The 15984-nt window shown below is 53.7% G+C and overlaps 1 protein-coding gene across 1 annotated transcript; it reads right to left on the minus strand.

The window, feature by feature from the left end:
* Positions 1–1150: 1150 nt before the first annotated feature.
* C1QA (complement C1q A chain) lies at positions 1151–3367 on the minus strand. Its single transcript, XM_082069714.1, has 4 exons — positions 3243–3367; positions 2306–2476; positions 1512–2170; positions 1151–1480 (listed from the first exon to the last, which is right to left on the minus strand). The coding sequence occupies exons 2-3, from the start codon at positions 2466–2468 to the stop codon at positions 1605–1607; spliced, it is 729 nt and encodes a 242-aa protein (XP_081925840.1). The 5' UTR covers positions 2469–2476; positions 3243–3367; the 3' UTR covers positions 1151–1480; positions 1512–1604.
* Between the last annotated feature and the right edge of the window lie 12617 nt (positions 3368–15984).

Consider the following 15984-nt stretch of genomic DNA (forward strand, 5'->3'; position numbering starts at 1 on the left):
GGAGTTAGGAAAGAACCCTTGGGGACCCAGAATGTCCAGCTGACCCCCAGCTGAGTTTCACATCCTCTTGCCTAGTTGTTTCCTCTAAACAAGCACTTTCCTGTCCACTGAGACCTGCACTGATGCCACCAGAGCAGCAGGGTCTGGATGGACAGAGATGGGATAAGCTGCTGGCAAAAGATGTGTCACAAACCCCCCAAACACCGAGGGGAATAACTCACTGCAAATTGCCTTTCACCCAGCCTAAGCTTGTTTCTGAGCAGAAGGCCAGTGAGTGGATGGGGAACAGACCCTCATGCCAGGTCCATGGAGCCAGAGCCATCAGTGTAAATGAAGGGCTGGTGCAAGGTCTTTGCTCTGACAGGAGATGCTGCATTCACAGCAAATGGGACTGAGGGGTATTTCTGCTTGAGGGTTTCTGACCTGCAGGCTGGCTGTCCTGTCTGCACCTCGTCCTGTGCTCCACCAGCTCTGCTGGGTGCTGGATGTGCTGGGGCCCCAGCATCCCTGGTCAGGGTGTTGCTCCTCACAGGTGACCTGGTCTCCTCACTGCACCAGGAATGGAGACATTTGGCTGCCCAGCATGTGTGGAGAAGTCCCTCCAAGTAGCAGTCGCAGGGTATGACACCTGTGTGGCTTCCCTGATGCTTTCTGGCTACCTGACACCTGCCCAGCCTGCTGAGCTGCTCACCAGTCTCACCCCAACCCAAAGGGAGAAGCATTTCACCTCACAACTCCACCACCATCACCCCGCAACCCCATCAGTCACCCCGATGTCCCTGTCCCCCCTTGCTGAAAGGCTGGAGGACCCCAGACACCTTTCCCCTTCCTAGGAGAGTTTGGGTACCAACAGAAGACCATGTGGGTGAGGTGCATGATCTGCTGCCTGTTTTCACCCTGGTGCAGGACAGCAAGATTGGATTAATCAGCAAAAGGACACACATGGGCCAGTCCCAGAAATTTCCTGTTCCTGTAAATGCCAGCTCTGATTCTGCACGCAGTTCCCTCCTGTCCTTCTGCTTTTGCACTTGGGATCTGTGCTTGGCCAGGGGGAAGCCGGGATGACTTCTCTCCCTGGGCAGCTTGGGAAGGGGCCAAGGACACTGATGGTTTGAGGAGGATTCATGAACAGGAAAGAAAACACCAACGGTTATAGTGGAAGAAGGGTTTATTTATTCTGATGTGAGAGGCAATAGTGACCCAGCACCAGAAAAGCATTTGCAGTGGTTAGTGCAGCAGGAGCAGTGGCACGCAGTGATTTCCCACTCAGGAGCAAAGTGCTGGTGAGTGTCCCCAGTGTCAACTGGTCCCCTCTGGTGTGGGATCTGAGCACCCAGGAGCAGAAAGGGCTTCTGGGGCCATGAGTGCTCTGCCTGCAGGATGGAGCAGGCAGGCTCAGCACCGAGACAGCTGCTGCACTGGTGACCAACAGCCTGGCCACTTGGTGACATTGGTGGAAGCACAGGACCTGTCTGGTGGCTCAGTTTGGGGCCATCCTCTTTTACTGTGATACTAAACCACCCCACACACTCACAAGGAGCAAATACATGCAGACACGCACACTGCAATGCTCTGGTGCTAAGCAGGTCTGGACTGGTAGTCCCTCAGCCCTTCTGTGGGAAGAGCATGAAGCCGCTGAAGACGCTGTCTGCCTCAGAGCCACTGTAGATGCTGCCCCTGGCAGAGTCGGTGCTCACAGAGACCTGGTCGCCCTTGGCCAGGCTGAGGACGCTGCTGCCTGAGTTCACCTGCAGGATGTTGCGGCTGTTGTGGTCGCAGAATTTGACCACGTTCTCCCTGTTTTTGGTGATGCTCAGGCAGAGGTCCCCAGCGGAGACCACCTGGAAGGCAAAGTAGTAGAGCCCGGGGACGCGGCAGGTGAACTGCCCGGTCTGGGGACTGTAGGAGCTCTCCTGGTTGGTGATGATGTTGTCAAACACCACTGTCCTGCCCACAGATGGTGGGGACCTCCGTGAAGCAGAGAAGGCAGGACGTGGCTGCTCCAGGATGTTGGCAGCCTTGCCCTGGACCCCTTTAGGCCCTGGCTGGCCTGGGACCCCGGGGGGGCCGAAAGGGCCCTGGTAGCCCTGTCTCCCTGGTAAACCAGGAATCCCTGGTTCACCTTGATCCCCTTTGAATCCTCGGATGCCCGTCCTCGGTGTTGATTTCCCTGGGGAGAGAGGGTGAGGAGGAGAAGTTCATGTATGTCTGGCATCTCCCAAGCTGCTACCACAGCTTGTGATGCTCCTGCCAAGAGCTGGAGCTCCTGGGCCACCCGCACTGCACATCCCTGGCTCCCCCTTACCTGGTTCTCCCACGTCACCCTTCTGCCCCGGCCTCCCATCGAGGCCAGGGACTCCCGGGAAGCCTTCCCGGCCGTTGGGTGCCAAACACACGCTCTCCTCCAGCTGTGCCGTGCCCAGCACCGCTGCCAGGGCGCTGGTCACCAGCCAAAGCACGGGCTGCATCCTGCTCCCTGCAAGCACAGGGGTGAGGGAACTGAGAGGAGGCAAATGCAGCAAACACACAGCTACACCTTGGGCACAGACACGCCAGTGCTCTCACCAGACGCACGCATTGATCTACCTCAGCACCCATGTTTTGTCCAATACAGACAGACATACACCACATGCAATGGTGAAAACAACTTCACAGAAGGATTTTGAGGTTGTTTCATTGCATGAGCTGAAATCATTGCTGTTGCTGAAAACCTCTGATGTGCATCCGTGGCAGGACTGTGGGGTGGGAGAGCCCAGGATGTGGAGCGTGCCATAAATCACTCGGTGCGTGTTCTGGGTATGGGTGGTCACACATCAGATGAACGCAGAGGATGCTTGTGGGAGCAAGCACTGATGAACAGGCAGTGGCCCCACGGAATGGAGAACACAAGTGAGGAAGGGGTGCGACAGAGACACAACAGAGGAGGGATAGAGAGGAAAGGGATAAACAGGCAAAAGGGATGCAGATCTCCAATACACAGAGCTGGGAAAGAGAAGGGAGGTCCTGAGCACACAGACTTACCCCAAAACCTGGGGCGCTGAGCCCCCGACCAGCCTGCAGAGCCCAGTGGTGTCCACAGCCAGCAAGGACAGATTCCTGAAGCCCCCTCCTCCCGCCCATCATCTTCTTCCCCTTTTCCTGCTTTAAGCCCACACGGGGAGAGAAAGGAGTGGGACAGGGAGGGAGGGCTGGGGAGCACTGGCAGAGGACACACGTGTCCCCAGATACTTGGGGTGACTTACCTCCTTGCTGGAGGTGAAGACAGACGGGTCTGAGCAGTAGTTCTGTTTGCTGGAAACACTTTCCTGGGAGCAGGGAGGAAGAGGAGCAGGGTGGGGGGCATGTACTTGCTTGCACAGTGGTTTGCCTGGTTGGAAAAGAGAAGTCCTAAGTTTTACTTTCTCTCTCTGAGAGAGAAACTTGTTCCCCTTTCCATGCTGGACTCAGCCTGGCCATAGCTGCTGTGGGGCACTGACCCCTCCAGATGCCCACCTTGGTGCTGCACCCTGATGGAGCAGAGCTCCAGCAAAGGGACCATTAGTGTCTGTGTGGCTCAACAGGGTCTCAAGCATCCTTGATGAGACATCTTCCCACTGGCCTCTCTTCAGTGGTCTGAGGACCTCGTTTCTGGGGGAGAGCAGGAGAAGATGGGGGTCTCTGACACCTAGGTTGTTCCTGGTCCTTTTTGGGTGGCTGTGCCTTGTACCAGGCAGTTCTCGGCAAACCCAGGAGCTGTGTGTGGCCTGACCCAGACCTGCAGAAAGAAAAAGCCAATGCCTCACAGCACGGAGACCGGAGAATGTGCCAAGGGGTGCACATTCAGCTCTGCCACTAAGAGCCCAAAACCGCCACCATTATCCAAGCCCCACTACAGCAGGGAGCAGAGGGACGAGATGTGTCACGATGATACCAGCAGGTGAACATCCTTGGGACCCTGGGCACCAGCTGGGCCACCCAATTGAGGAGCGCAGTGGGGGGACTGGAGGGGCTTTCTGGTCCAGAACCACCTGGAATCTCCTTTCAGGAGTCCTGTGGCAGCTGCATTGACCGGCATGGGAAAGCAGCGCTGGGTGCCCGGAGCAAAGGCAGCAGCAGCTGGAGCTCGGGGGAGGATGTTCAGGGAAGGAGGACAGTGCGCAGGCCTGGGCTCAGGCTGCTCCCAGGCTGGGGGGCTGGCAAAGCCTCCGTTCCCCCCACCCGCTGCCTCCAGCGCTCCCAGGGAAGCTGTTGCATTGCTTCCAAAACAGCTGAAGAAGGGAACAACTAGTGTGAAACCAAAATTCAGCCCCAGAGATCCTCACCAGACAAAACTTCATTCATCAGTGCATCTCCATTAATAATTACCTTTGGAGATCTGTCACGGACCTGATCTTTAATTCATTGAATGTGTGCCCTCTTAATGCAATATAATACACATTTTTAATCGAAATGTCACCCCATAATAAATCAGATGGCCAAAAGAAATGCAATTTCATTCTATCAGCAGAGTTCCTCTGTCAACCAGACCTGTAATAATGTCAAGAAAAGATGACAAGTAAGTTTGAAAAGACCTACCTTCCACAAAACAGTGTTTCTGGACATGAATTGTATTTCTGCCCTAGTGCCCTTTCTTAATATACAGCCAAAATGAGACCACTCCATCATTTCATTCAGGATTGATTGATGGCTGTGTCCTGGTGCTCTTGTGTCCTTTGTCCCTGACCGTCCCCTTAACCCCATTTAAATGCTGAATTACAGGGGGCTGTAGATAGTTTTCCAGCATCTCCTGGAAGCTGCTGTTGGTCCAGCAGCGCTTCCTCCAGGTCCTGGAGACTCCTGAGTGGTATTTAGCCCCGATCACTTGACTTTCAGTGTTGCTGCGTTCAAGCCAAGCCTTCCTCTCCCCTCCTCTGACATCTCCTCCTCCTGCCCTGCAGCCGGGACATGGTGGCTTTGGAGCACGGCTGGCTGTGGGGAGCCGTGGGTGAGCATCACACAGCCTCACAAAAACACCCCCAGCCTGGCACTGTCCTCCCTCCCCTTCCCGTCGGGGTGTCTCTGGAGGGGGTGGCACCGGTAGCGAGGTGACGTGTGACGAGGTGACACGCCACGAGGTGGCGGTGCTGCCTCAGCCATGCCTGGTGGCACCTGCCCGTCAGGGCTCCTCCAAAACCTGAGCTGGGGGGGAGCCCCGGGGCACCCCCGTGTCCCCAGAGGCCACACCGCAGGATGCCCAGCTGCAGAGCAAGCACAGGAGCATCGCTGACTCAGCACCCAGGTACTGGCAGGTACTGCACACACCTCTGCATCCCAGTCTGCCGCCCGCACCCACCGGGAGGTCAGGACAGCTCAGAGCGTCCCTGCTCTGCAGTCACTGGTGACTTAATGGTGCACAATAACTGAGCCACGCATTGGGGACCAGAACAACCCAGCTCCCCCCTGCAAACAGCCCAGCCTGGGCCACAGCCACCAAAGCCCCACGCTGGGAGTCACTCGGCACCCCCTGCAACAAGGGGAGAAGTGATTTTCCCTCGGTGAGGGCCAAACCGTGATGGAAGAACACAGGTTTGCGATGCCCTGGCAGGTTATCCCTGCTGATATAGGTCCAGCACCATCACCTGCAGGGTCCAGGATGAAGAAGGAGCAAGGACAATGGAGGGGACCCACAGATGACATGAAATGGGGCTGAGCCCAAGGCAGAGGAGAAGGGGGGTGTATGCTGGAGTCACCAGAGAATGTAGATGTTCTGCAGAGTTCCAGATAGCCCCAAAGAGGACAGCCCTGGGTCTGGGGTAACCCTACCACTCTGGTGAGAATCCACATTATTTAGGGCACTCATCGTGACCTGCTGGCTCTGCTGCAGACCCAGGACCAGCCTTGCTCCAGATGGATTTACCCTGAGCAACCCTCCTCCTCCTTTCAGGATGGGCCATGGGGCAGCTCCTTCACCTCCTTGCTGCCCTCCCAGATGGTGGTGCTGGGCAAGATAGGTCGGTGCCAGCCCAGCCTTGCAGCCCTTCATGGAAGAAAAGTGGCTCCTGCAAAACCTCCTCCTTGCGTCCCCAGTGCCTGCAGGCACAGCCGAGCTGCCTGACAGCAGACAACAGGGAGAGATGCTTCCCTGCTGGGATCCCCCAGGGTGCGGAGCACTGACAGGCAGGAGCTGCCAGAGGAGGATAAATCAGGTAGCTGGCACTCACTTGTCACTGTCCAGGTGACAGCAACAAAGGCAGGTGGTGGGAGATCGGCAGTATTGGCGGGTACTGCACGCACCTCTGCATCCCAGTCTGCCGCCCGCACCCACCGGGAGGTCAGGACGGCTCAGAGCGTCCCTGCTCTGCACTCACTGGTGGCTTAATGGCGCACAAATAACTGAGCCTGTTTCACTGGCAAGTTTTGCTGCTGTTGAGCTGTCCTGTCCAAAAACGTGCAACACTTGATAAACTTCCTGCACGATGAGGCAGTGTTTGCATGAACTCTGAAGTCTCCCATGTTTCAATCAATGAAACAAGGAGCTCGAATGGTCCAGGTGCCCTGGGAGGATTTCCTGATATGTCAGCTGAAAATCAGGCTGCAAGGCCATTTGCCACTCATGTCTAAAGTGTTTTAATTGCTGTCCCAGAGGATGTGTTATTCCTATGACAGATGCTTACACAGAACAGGTGGGAGCTGCACAGACAGGTATGATGTTTAAAAGCCAGAATTTCACACTCTAGTCCTTGCTTACTGTCTCCTGGCATTGATGAACATCACTGCTGGCTCATGGGATGAGAGGAGATATACGAGTGCTTAGCAGCCCTGGGCAATGCTGGAAAAGCTTGTCCCATCCCTCCTCTTTTTGTTCTCTGTTAGGGATGTCAGGGCTTGTCATTATTCAACATCTATTGGTTAATTTGGCTGATTGTTTTCCATTCTTTAATGTATCCGTTATTTATTTATTCACTTGTGTAACGAGCAGTTCCGGACTGATCACTCTGGCATGTAAATGAGCTGCTCTAGTGCTTGTCACTGAAATTTGTAGATTGGGAGAGTTTGCAATCAAACACAGCCGGAATCTAAATTACAACATTTCAGGCAATAATAGCAGGGAAAAGACAGGAAGGATGTGCCATAAATAAGATGGGATCAGAGCAGGGTGCCCAGAGCTATGCTGACAACACACCAGGAGCCCCGAGGCAGCAGGAGTCCCTGCTCTGCAGCACCGGGCTGCACCAGGCAGGGCTGGCACCACTCTGCAGATGGTTTCACCGTGGAGAGAGTCATAGAATCACAGAATGATTGGGGAGCGAAGGGACCTCTGGATATCATGCAGTCCAGCCCATCTGCTAAAGGAGGATCACCCAGAGCAGATCACACAGGTGGGTCCAGGGGGTTTGAATGTCTCAGGAAAGGAGACTCCACACCCGCTCTGGGCAGCCTGGGCCAGGCTCTGGCACCTCCCAGCAAACAAGTTTCTGCTCATGTTCAGATGGAGCCTCCTGTGTTTCAGTCTGTGCCCGTTGCCCCTCACCCTGGCGTTGGGCACCACTGAACAGAGTCTGGTCCATCCTCTGATACCCACCCTGAGATATTGATCCATTGATCAGATCCCCCTCAGCTTCTCTTCTCAGCTGAACAGCCCCAGCTCTCTCAGTTTCTCCTCATCACAAAGATGCTCCAGACCCCTCATTATCCTCATAACCCTAGAGAAGGGCAAAGAGAGAAGGGCAAAAGACTTTTGAAGAGTAGTAGGATCTGGCCCATGGCTGAGGACCACTTGCACCAGTCTCTGAAGATGGCTGGTTAAGTTAGCACGGTGAAAAGTGTGCAGACACAGGACTATGGGCTGCAAGGAGCATCTGGCCCATTGTGCAGGATACTGATTTGCTTCTCACCGTGGCTCATGTTTGGCTTCTTTCCACCACTCCGGGCTGCATCAGAAGTCAGTGGATGCATCCAGGACACAATTCTCTCCATCTCAAGGTCAGTAAGAGGGATCACTCAAGATAAATAAAAGAGATCAAAGTGCCATAAGCCTTCCTGCATGCAACAGGCACTGCAGCTGGGCTGAGGAGAAGGGAACAACCAGCATCTCTGCAAAGCTAGGGAAGAAGTGCCTGTATCATTCCATGATAGGGCATCCCTGGGCTGAAGTCCAGCCAGGAAAAAGTGACATTCAGCAGGCACAGCACCGTGAATCCCAGCAGGGCTGGCGGAGGGACCTCTGGGATCTCCTGTCCAGCTTCTTGCTCATGCAGGGCTCTTCCCAACACTACATCAGGCTGGCTGTGGCTTTACCCACCTATGTCTTGAAACCCCCCCAAGGACAGAGATCTCTTACTGTTCTGAGGACCTGCCTCAGGACTGCACCACACTCGGGTGAAGAAGCATTTCATCCTGAAAGTGTCCATCCTGAATCTCTGGAGGTCTAATGTGTGGCTGCTGCTCCTTGTCAACATCATTTGCCACTAGCGAGATGTGTTTGGCTCTGTCTTCCTTGCAATTGCTCCAAGCAGCTGCACTCTTCATCTGGCTAATCACAACCCAGCAGGATGGCCTCCCCACTGCTGATTGTAAGGATGAATAATTTCCCTTGACCTTGGCCGCAATCCCCCTAACATAGCCCAAGGTGCAGTTTACCTTATCTGTGGTTTGCTCACATTCAGCCTGGTGTCCACCACTCCCCACCCCAACTATTTCCCTACTCCAGGCAGTGAGTCCACAGCCTCTTCACCCATGTGTCAAAGTTGGTGCTTCTTGTAGGATGAGAGATTGCACAGTATCTCCAAAACATCCTCAAGGGTTTAAAAGATGGCTTGAAATCTGCAAGTGAAGTGAAAAATAGACAAATCCTGGTCCTTCTTTCACCTGTTGACTTTATGTTATGGGCTCAGGAGTTGGGGCTCTGAGAGGAACCCTGAGCAACATGAGATTCCCTTCCAGATCCAAAGTGATGGTCATATTGGGGGGCAGGCACAAAGTCTTTGCTTTTGCGCTTTGTGTTTTGACTTCTCAGTCCTGGGTATGCAAAGTTTGAACTCCTTAGGGCCGTGAGGCCGTGGCAAGACCATCACGAATCACTCTACCAGACAGGGATGTGCTCATCCCAGCGGGGTGGGGACCACTGTGCACTCATCTGAGTAATGTTGTGTTTTCCGCTGGGCTGAGACGACCAGCACAGACCTTTCCTGTGCCCTGTGCACTGCCAGGTCCTGACAGCTGCCAGAGCATCGTGTGCCCTTCCCAGGCTGCTCTCCATGCCATGGTCTGGTTTCCCTGACATAACATCTTGAAAATGGAGTAGAGGTTTCCTGCAGGCGAGAGTTAGTGTTAACTGGGTCAGCGACAGCTGGAGGTCCATGCTGGCTGGAGACTATTACAACCTATTTCTATTACAACTCGCTTTCCGCAGGGGCTTCTCCGGGAACTTGGCTTCCCTCTAACTGACCTTGGCTGCCAGATCGATCCCAAGTTGCAAACTCATTTCTCACGTCCGCTCAATTTGGAGGGCGTCTGATTGCTGCTTCAGAGGCTCTGATTGCCTTTGCTTCTGGCCGATGGGACCCCGGCGAGTGCCTTGCAGGCACCATCAGCCAAGCCTGGCTGAGTGGATCTACCCAGGAATGACCCCGCCAAGCTGCAGCAGTGCTGTGCAGGGCCAGCCCTGACTTTTTCAAGGTGGGGATGTATTCAGCCTGCAGTAGGCTGGAGGTCATGATGCCTCCTTGTCCCTTCTGGCCTGTACTTGAGCTCTTCAGCAGCATAAAGCTTTGATTTCAGTGGCTCTCGGGGCTCTGGTTCCCTGAGCAGGCAGAGGGCAGCAGCACCCATATCCTCTGCAGTCCATGGTCCACACACATGCAGCATCCTTTCAGGTGCTTTCATTAGCTCAACAGCTCGTTACCCTTCATGGGCAGATCCCAATCTCTCTGCTTCTGCTGTGCTTCCCCTGAGTTCACCCTCCTCAGTCACCTCCATCGTTTTCCACCAGGAGTCAACCCCTCATCTGCTCCAGCAGACACTTTTCCACTTGTAATGCCATTAACTGCTTGGGATCCCCTCCCACAGGCGCCACCTGAGCTGCTTCCTCTCCCTCCTCTCCCTCTTCTCCCTCCTCTCCACAGGCAGAGGTCAAACCCATGTCCTTGTTGCCAGCTCAAAAGCAAATCGATCAACATCTAAGAGGCAATTGCTGTCCTCAGCGAGTTTCTGTGTGGGGGGCAATCGTGTGGCAGCCCCAGCACCAGCTCCCTGCCCTGGAAGTTATTCTTCATTTGGACTCTTAATTTCAGAGCTGCACTGAGGGATGGGAAGATTCCCAGCTTCTAATTAATTCCTGAGTTCCATGTAATTGATGCAATTTACTGCCAATGTATCTGTTTTATTGCACTGTGGAGAAGGTAATTGTGTAACACCATTTTCTCAAACACTCTAGTGAGTGGCCATAAGTCATGCCCTGAAATTTATCTCCAAACTCCAAATCCAGGGGCAAGTTTGCTCTGGGGGGCAGAAGAGGACTGTGGTCCTGTGCCCTGTGCCTGTCACCAGAGACGTTCACCCAGGAGGTCCCTGGAGGACCACACGTGGCACGGGAGGAACACAACATGGTGCGCGGCTGCCTCTGGACAGGGAGCCCTGGTCCTCTGAGTCTGGTGAACACAGATGTCCTACATGAGGATGAGCACAAGATGGCACATGCAGGGTTTTACAGCAGAGCATCCTGTGGCATTTCATGTTGCACAGGCTGCAGGTTTTGATTTCCAGTTCCGAGTCATACTGTAATGGGACAGACGTGTCCACATTAGTCTTCAAGAGGAAGTTTCAGGAGCCTCGGGACAGGCAGAGCAGGCAGTGGGATTTCTAGGGATCTCTAATCCTTCCACTAATCGCTGAGCTTTTCAAACTAATTTATCTGGGGAAGCCAAATGGGGCCGCTCATTTGCCACAGCTGTACGAGAACGTTAGCAGGTACTGTCTCTGACTCTCAGTCCTGAGCTGGACAGACCCTCCAAAAGCCCTAAAAGCCTATATTGACAGGACTGTGCATCTGTGTCTCTTCTCAAGTATCATCTATCCTGCTCAGGTGTAGCATCTGCTGAGTAGGGCTGTATCCTTCCACTTGGAGATGTGCTGATGTGCCTCACTGGGGCTTAAGAGGGGATTTCACTGAGCCCTCCAAATTGTCTTACTCACTAATTAATGACCAGGTTTCAGTTTCAGAACATGCACTTAGATAAACTGCAAAAGCACATTTCATTAATCCTAATTAATGATTTAAATACTCAGAAGCCTCTGCTGAGGCCCTGTGATTGATGGCAGCTGGCTGTCTGTGTCACCGTGCTTTGGTCCCTTGGCATCCCTGACTGTGCAGTGGGACATGGGCACTGACCCTCCCTACTTCCCCCCTGCCTGCTGCCTTCAGATCCAGGGTGGTCACCTTTCTGGAAGGTTTAACTAGGTGCTTGATCAGAAAGTGAGTGAGTGACAATTCATACCTTGTGCTAGACAGGACATCTTCCCTGAATTTAAACTCTGTGTGTCCCCATGTGCGCAGCCAGAGCAGCAGTGACTGCCAATACCTGGGACTGGTGGGAAACAGGCTTTGCAGACCACTGAATCACAGAGTCACAGAATGGACTGGGTTGGAAAAGCCCTCAGAGATCATCCAGTCCAACGCTTGGTCCAACTCCAGCCCATTTACTAGATCATGGCACTAAGTGCCATGGCCAATCTCAGTTTAAACACCTCCAGGGCCGGCGAGTCCAGCACCTCCCTGGGCAGCCATTCCCATCCTGACCACTCTCTCTGCACAGAATTGCTTTCTCATCTCCAGCCTCAATTTCCCCTGGCAGAGTTGAAGCCCATGGCCCCTTGTCCTATTGCTGATGCCTGGGAGAAGAGCCCAATCCCCACCTGGCTGGAACTGCCCTTCAGGTAGTTCTAGAGAGTGCTGAGCTCAGCTCTAAGCCTCCTCTTCTCCAGACTAAACAAGCCCAGCTCCCTCAGCCTCTCCCCATAGGGCTTGTGTTCCAGTCCCTTCCCCAGTCTTGTTGCTTCCCCTCAGTTCACCCTCCTCAACCACCTCCATCGTTTTCCACCCAGGAGTCAGCTCAGGGAAGAGCTGGGCAAGTAATTGCCCTTCAGGCCCCTGCAAAGCACCATCCACACCCACACAGGGCTTAGACAGCCCATGGGGCACAAAGCATGTTGCCTTCCATCCTGCTGGATGTGGCACCAAGAGCATTTCCCAGTGCTGAGACACTGAGGAAAGACCGCCCAGCAGATGTACACACACAGCTGTGCAACTGCTCATGGAAACATGAATTAAAGAGAGGAAAGGACCCTCCTGCACTGCCAAATCCTGCTGCTGAGCCTGGACTTGGAGATGTCACCTGTCTGCACCTGGACCCCGCCTGCACCCTGCCTGCTGGAAGGGCTCTGCCCAAGGTGGTCCCTCCTACACTCCTGGCTACCAGCCCTGTTAAGATAAAGGTATCTGTCACACTCTAAGATAAGAGTACATGATAAAAGCTCATCAGCACACCCACAAAGGAGTACAAAGAGACAATGGCAGGAGAGGGAGCCCAAACAACACCCTGGGGCTACTCCCAGACTCCTAACAGAAGAACCATCAGCCCATCAAAGGCCAATCTCCACAAGCCCAGAGGATCAGAGACACACATGGGGACAGGTGGGAACTCAGATTACAGACCCCTAAAGAACAACCACTTTGTCCAGGCCCCCCAGGGCTGTCACAGCAGAGCTATCAGCCCCAGTGGGAGGTGTGGGACTCACTACGAGGAGTCACTGGGAGCAGCTCCCCAGGTCACCTTTTGGACCAAGGGGGTTGCTACCTAGGGGTGTGAGACCCATCATGCAGGGAAAGAGTTTTTTTGTAGTTACTGTGGGCAAACTGGGTGTCTGGGCCTAGTTACTGGAGGGATCCACATCGTATGTATCTGTATGTGTATGTGTATATACATATATGGAGAACAGATGCATATATTCTCCCTAGTGGACCTCCACCCTGCTCAGCCAGAGAGGGGAGCAGGATGAGGCTTTTCTTCTCATCTTTAAGTAGAACCTCCTGTGTTCCAGTTTGCACCCATTGCCCCTTGTCCTGTCACTGGTTGTCACCAGAAGAGCCTGGCTCCATCCTCCTGACACTCCCCCTTTCCATATTGATCCCCCTGAATGAGTCCCCCCTCAGTCTCCTCTTGTCCAGCTCCAGAGCCCCAGCTCCCTCAGCCTTTCCTCACACGGGAGATGCTCCACTCCCTGCAGCATCTTGGTGGCTGCGCTGGACTCTCTCCAGCAGTTCCCTGTCCTGCTGGAGCTGAGGGGCCACAGCTGGACACAATATTCCAGGTGTGGTCTCCCCAGGGCAGAGCAGAGGGGCAGGAGAACCTCTCTGACCTACTGACCACCCCCTTCTAACCCACCCCAGGTCCCATTGGCTTCCTGGCCACAAGGGCCCAGTGCTGGCTCATGGTCACCCTGCTGTCCTCAGGACCCCCAGGTCCCTTTCCCCTACGCTGCTCTCTAATAGGTCATTCAATAGGTTTGTCTGTGACCTGTGTGGCTGGCCAGGTATATAGGTATATAAATATATAGACATATAATGTGAAGTACATGTGTGCTTTGTGTGTGTGTGCCTGCTGGGAACACACATCTTCAGCCTTTCCACTGGTTGGACCTGGGGACATGGAGCTACAGAAGCCTCACCGCTCCCAACTGTTGCATAGAGCATAACATACTTCCCACTAACAATAAATACTGAAAACAGCAATTTCATGATGAAGATTTTGGGAATGAGCATAGGAACCACCTGCATTTGTGTCTGCTGTGGTTAGGGATTCTGCTGCAGACCCTGAGTGTCGCATCTGCTGGATATACAGACAGGGAGAGAAAAATCCCCTTTTTCAAGAGAAAACCAAGAGAGGCAGCCTATGATGTTGTTCTTCCAGGAGCTGAGCATCCTCCTGCTCCTCTGGGATCTCGCTAGCGCAGTGCGTGACACGCAAAGCCTCTCCTGCAGCATCCCAGTTACTTTGTGGTTTGGATCTAGAGGTGAGAGACGGCTGTCTGCAGCCTTGTGATGATATCTGCTTGACTTTCCATTGACACCTGGCTACTCAACAGCAAAATCATAGTTCCCTGTCTGGTCATGCCCTTCTCTTGGAGGGGAATCGGGAAGCGATATTCTCTTTGTTTCAGGTCCTCTGATAAAGCTGTATACTTTAAAGCCCCACTTCCTCAAGTCATGAGATTAAGTGTAAAACTCAGTTTCCACCTAAAAAAGTATATTTTTCCACATCTGTTGCTGGAAGAGCCCCAAAATATTATCAAAAGGTTGCTGTTAGTTTGGACATCAAAAGGTGAGGATGTGAATAAAAAATCCGTAGTGGATTTTAAGCCACGCCTGATTTGGAGGTCTGGAATAGTTTTGGGGCAGAACAGGGACTCCACCAACACCCCCAGGGTGACACTGAGGAGCATTTCTAAATTTCTGGAAAACTCGGGGACATGGAACATAGATGTCACTCATTTTCCCTGTGCCTCTGAGGTTCAGACATAGGCTGAGAGGCAGCTACGACCTTCTGTATGCCCTGTGTGCCCAGGGCTGTGCTTGGGGACGGGGACCCCTCCTCGTGCCACCCCTCAGGTCTCAGGGCTGCAGAGCTTCAGCCTGGCCCTTGGATGCGTGGCATGTCCTCACCCTTTATTAAACACACTTTGCTTTGGATGCTGCTCAATCCCTAATCAAACCTGCTTGGCAATGTTTATCTCCAAGCCCCTAGAGCTGTACTGTCAAGGTCTCCTGTGTTTCTGGTATCTCGGGGGCAGCATTTCTCCTGTGTCCCTCTGCCTCAGAGGACTCACAGCAAAGCTGATCCTGCTCCTTTCTTATCCAACTCCACAGAGCCCTTGCAGGGGAGGAACAGAGGGGAACCACCACCAGGACACCCATCCTGAGGGAAAGCTGGCAGGACTGCAGGCTGGAGAGAAGCACTCCAGGACATCCAGAGGCATCTCCCTCTTCTCAAGCGCTGCTGATATATTTGCATCAGAGCACTTCACTGTGCCCTGTGATGGCTCAGCCCTGCTGTCTGGACAACCCCAGAGCCCAGCGGGGAGGCTGAGGTTTTCTACATGCATAAGCAGATTTGCAGCTGTCTGCAACCAGTCCTAAAAGGTTCTTCATGGGATGACCTCTGTGAGTGCAAACTCTTGCTCCACTGTCCTAAAAACAGACTCTGGAAGGAGGAGCTGTTGCTGTCTGATTGTGCTTAGGGGGATGTCACTTGGATCAGAGTGAGGACAGATAAATAATCTGCATGCAAAGCGCTTTCCTCTTGCACAGCTGGCTCACATGACAGATACAGGAATCAGGGAGCTGGGGAAGGTTTATTATACCTGGGATTATAGAAGTGTCTGACAACTGCTTACGGTAAGTCGGCCAGAAGTAAAGGATGCTCTGCATTTTTATGAGACCCCTGCGTGAGTGAGCAGCAGAAGTAGCCGGGGAATGGCACTGCTGGGACTTGTTTTCTTTGTGGACCCCAGAGCCTGACAGCATCAAAGGTCCAGGCTGGGCTGTGCAGGATGGCACTGGAGGATGGGGACGGTGCCCGCACACACCTCCCAGCCTGGCTGGGCTGGGTGTGGGATGCCCTTTGGAGACATGGTTGACGTGGTTGTGTCTGCTCTCCGCACCTGCTGGGTGGACACTGAGGCATCCGGCTGCAGCCCCTTTTCCCACAGTCCTCCCTGCCACCTTCTGCTGTGCAGCAATCCTCCTGCTACAGACGCAGATGCATCCTCCTCAATGACAACAGGCGGGGAGGAGAGCCAGCTCCAGCTGAGTGGAGGAGCTGGAAATAGCCTTTTGTGAACCTTTTTTAGCAGTTCATTTGGAGTTGTGTTTTGCCAGCAAAACTTCCTCACGCTGTCTGTCTCTCTTAGTAGAAGGCTGTTATTATTGCAAAATGAAGCCACATGCGCGTGGTTCCTCAGCAGCACAGA

The sequence above is a fragment of the Streptopelia decaocto genome, assembly GCF_964273445.1.
Source record: "Streptopelia decaocto genome assembly, chromosome: 20".
Classification (NCBI taxonomy): Eukaryota; Metazoa; Chordata; class Aves; order Columbiformes; family Columbidae; genus Streptopelia; species Streptopelia decaocto.

What these genes read in the sequence shown, in the direction of transcription:
- C1QA (XM_082069714.1), bottom strand. Translation starts at nt 2,468, where the DNA reads ATGCAGCCCGTGCTTTGGCTGGTGACCAGCGCCCTGGCAGCGGTGCTG. An exon ending in GGGTGACGTGGGAGAACCAG is followed by an intron (nt 2,171 to 2,305) that starts GTAAGGGGGAGC and finishes CTCTCTCCCCAG; the next exon opens with GGAAATCAACACCGAGGACG.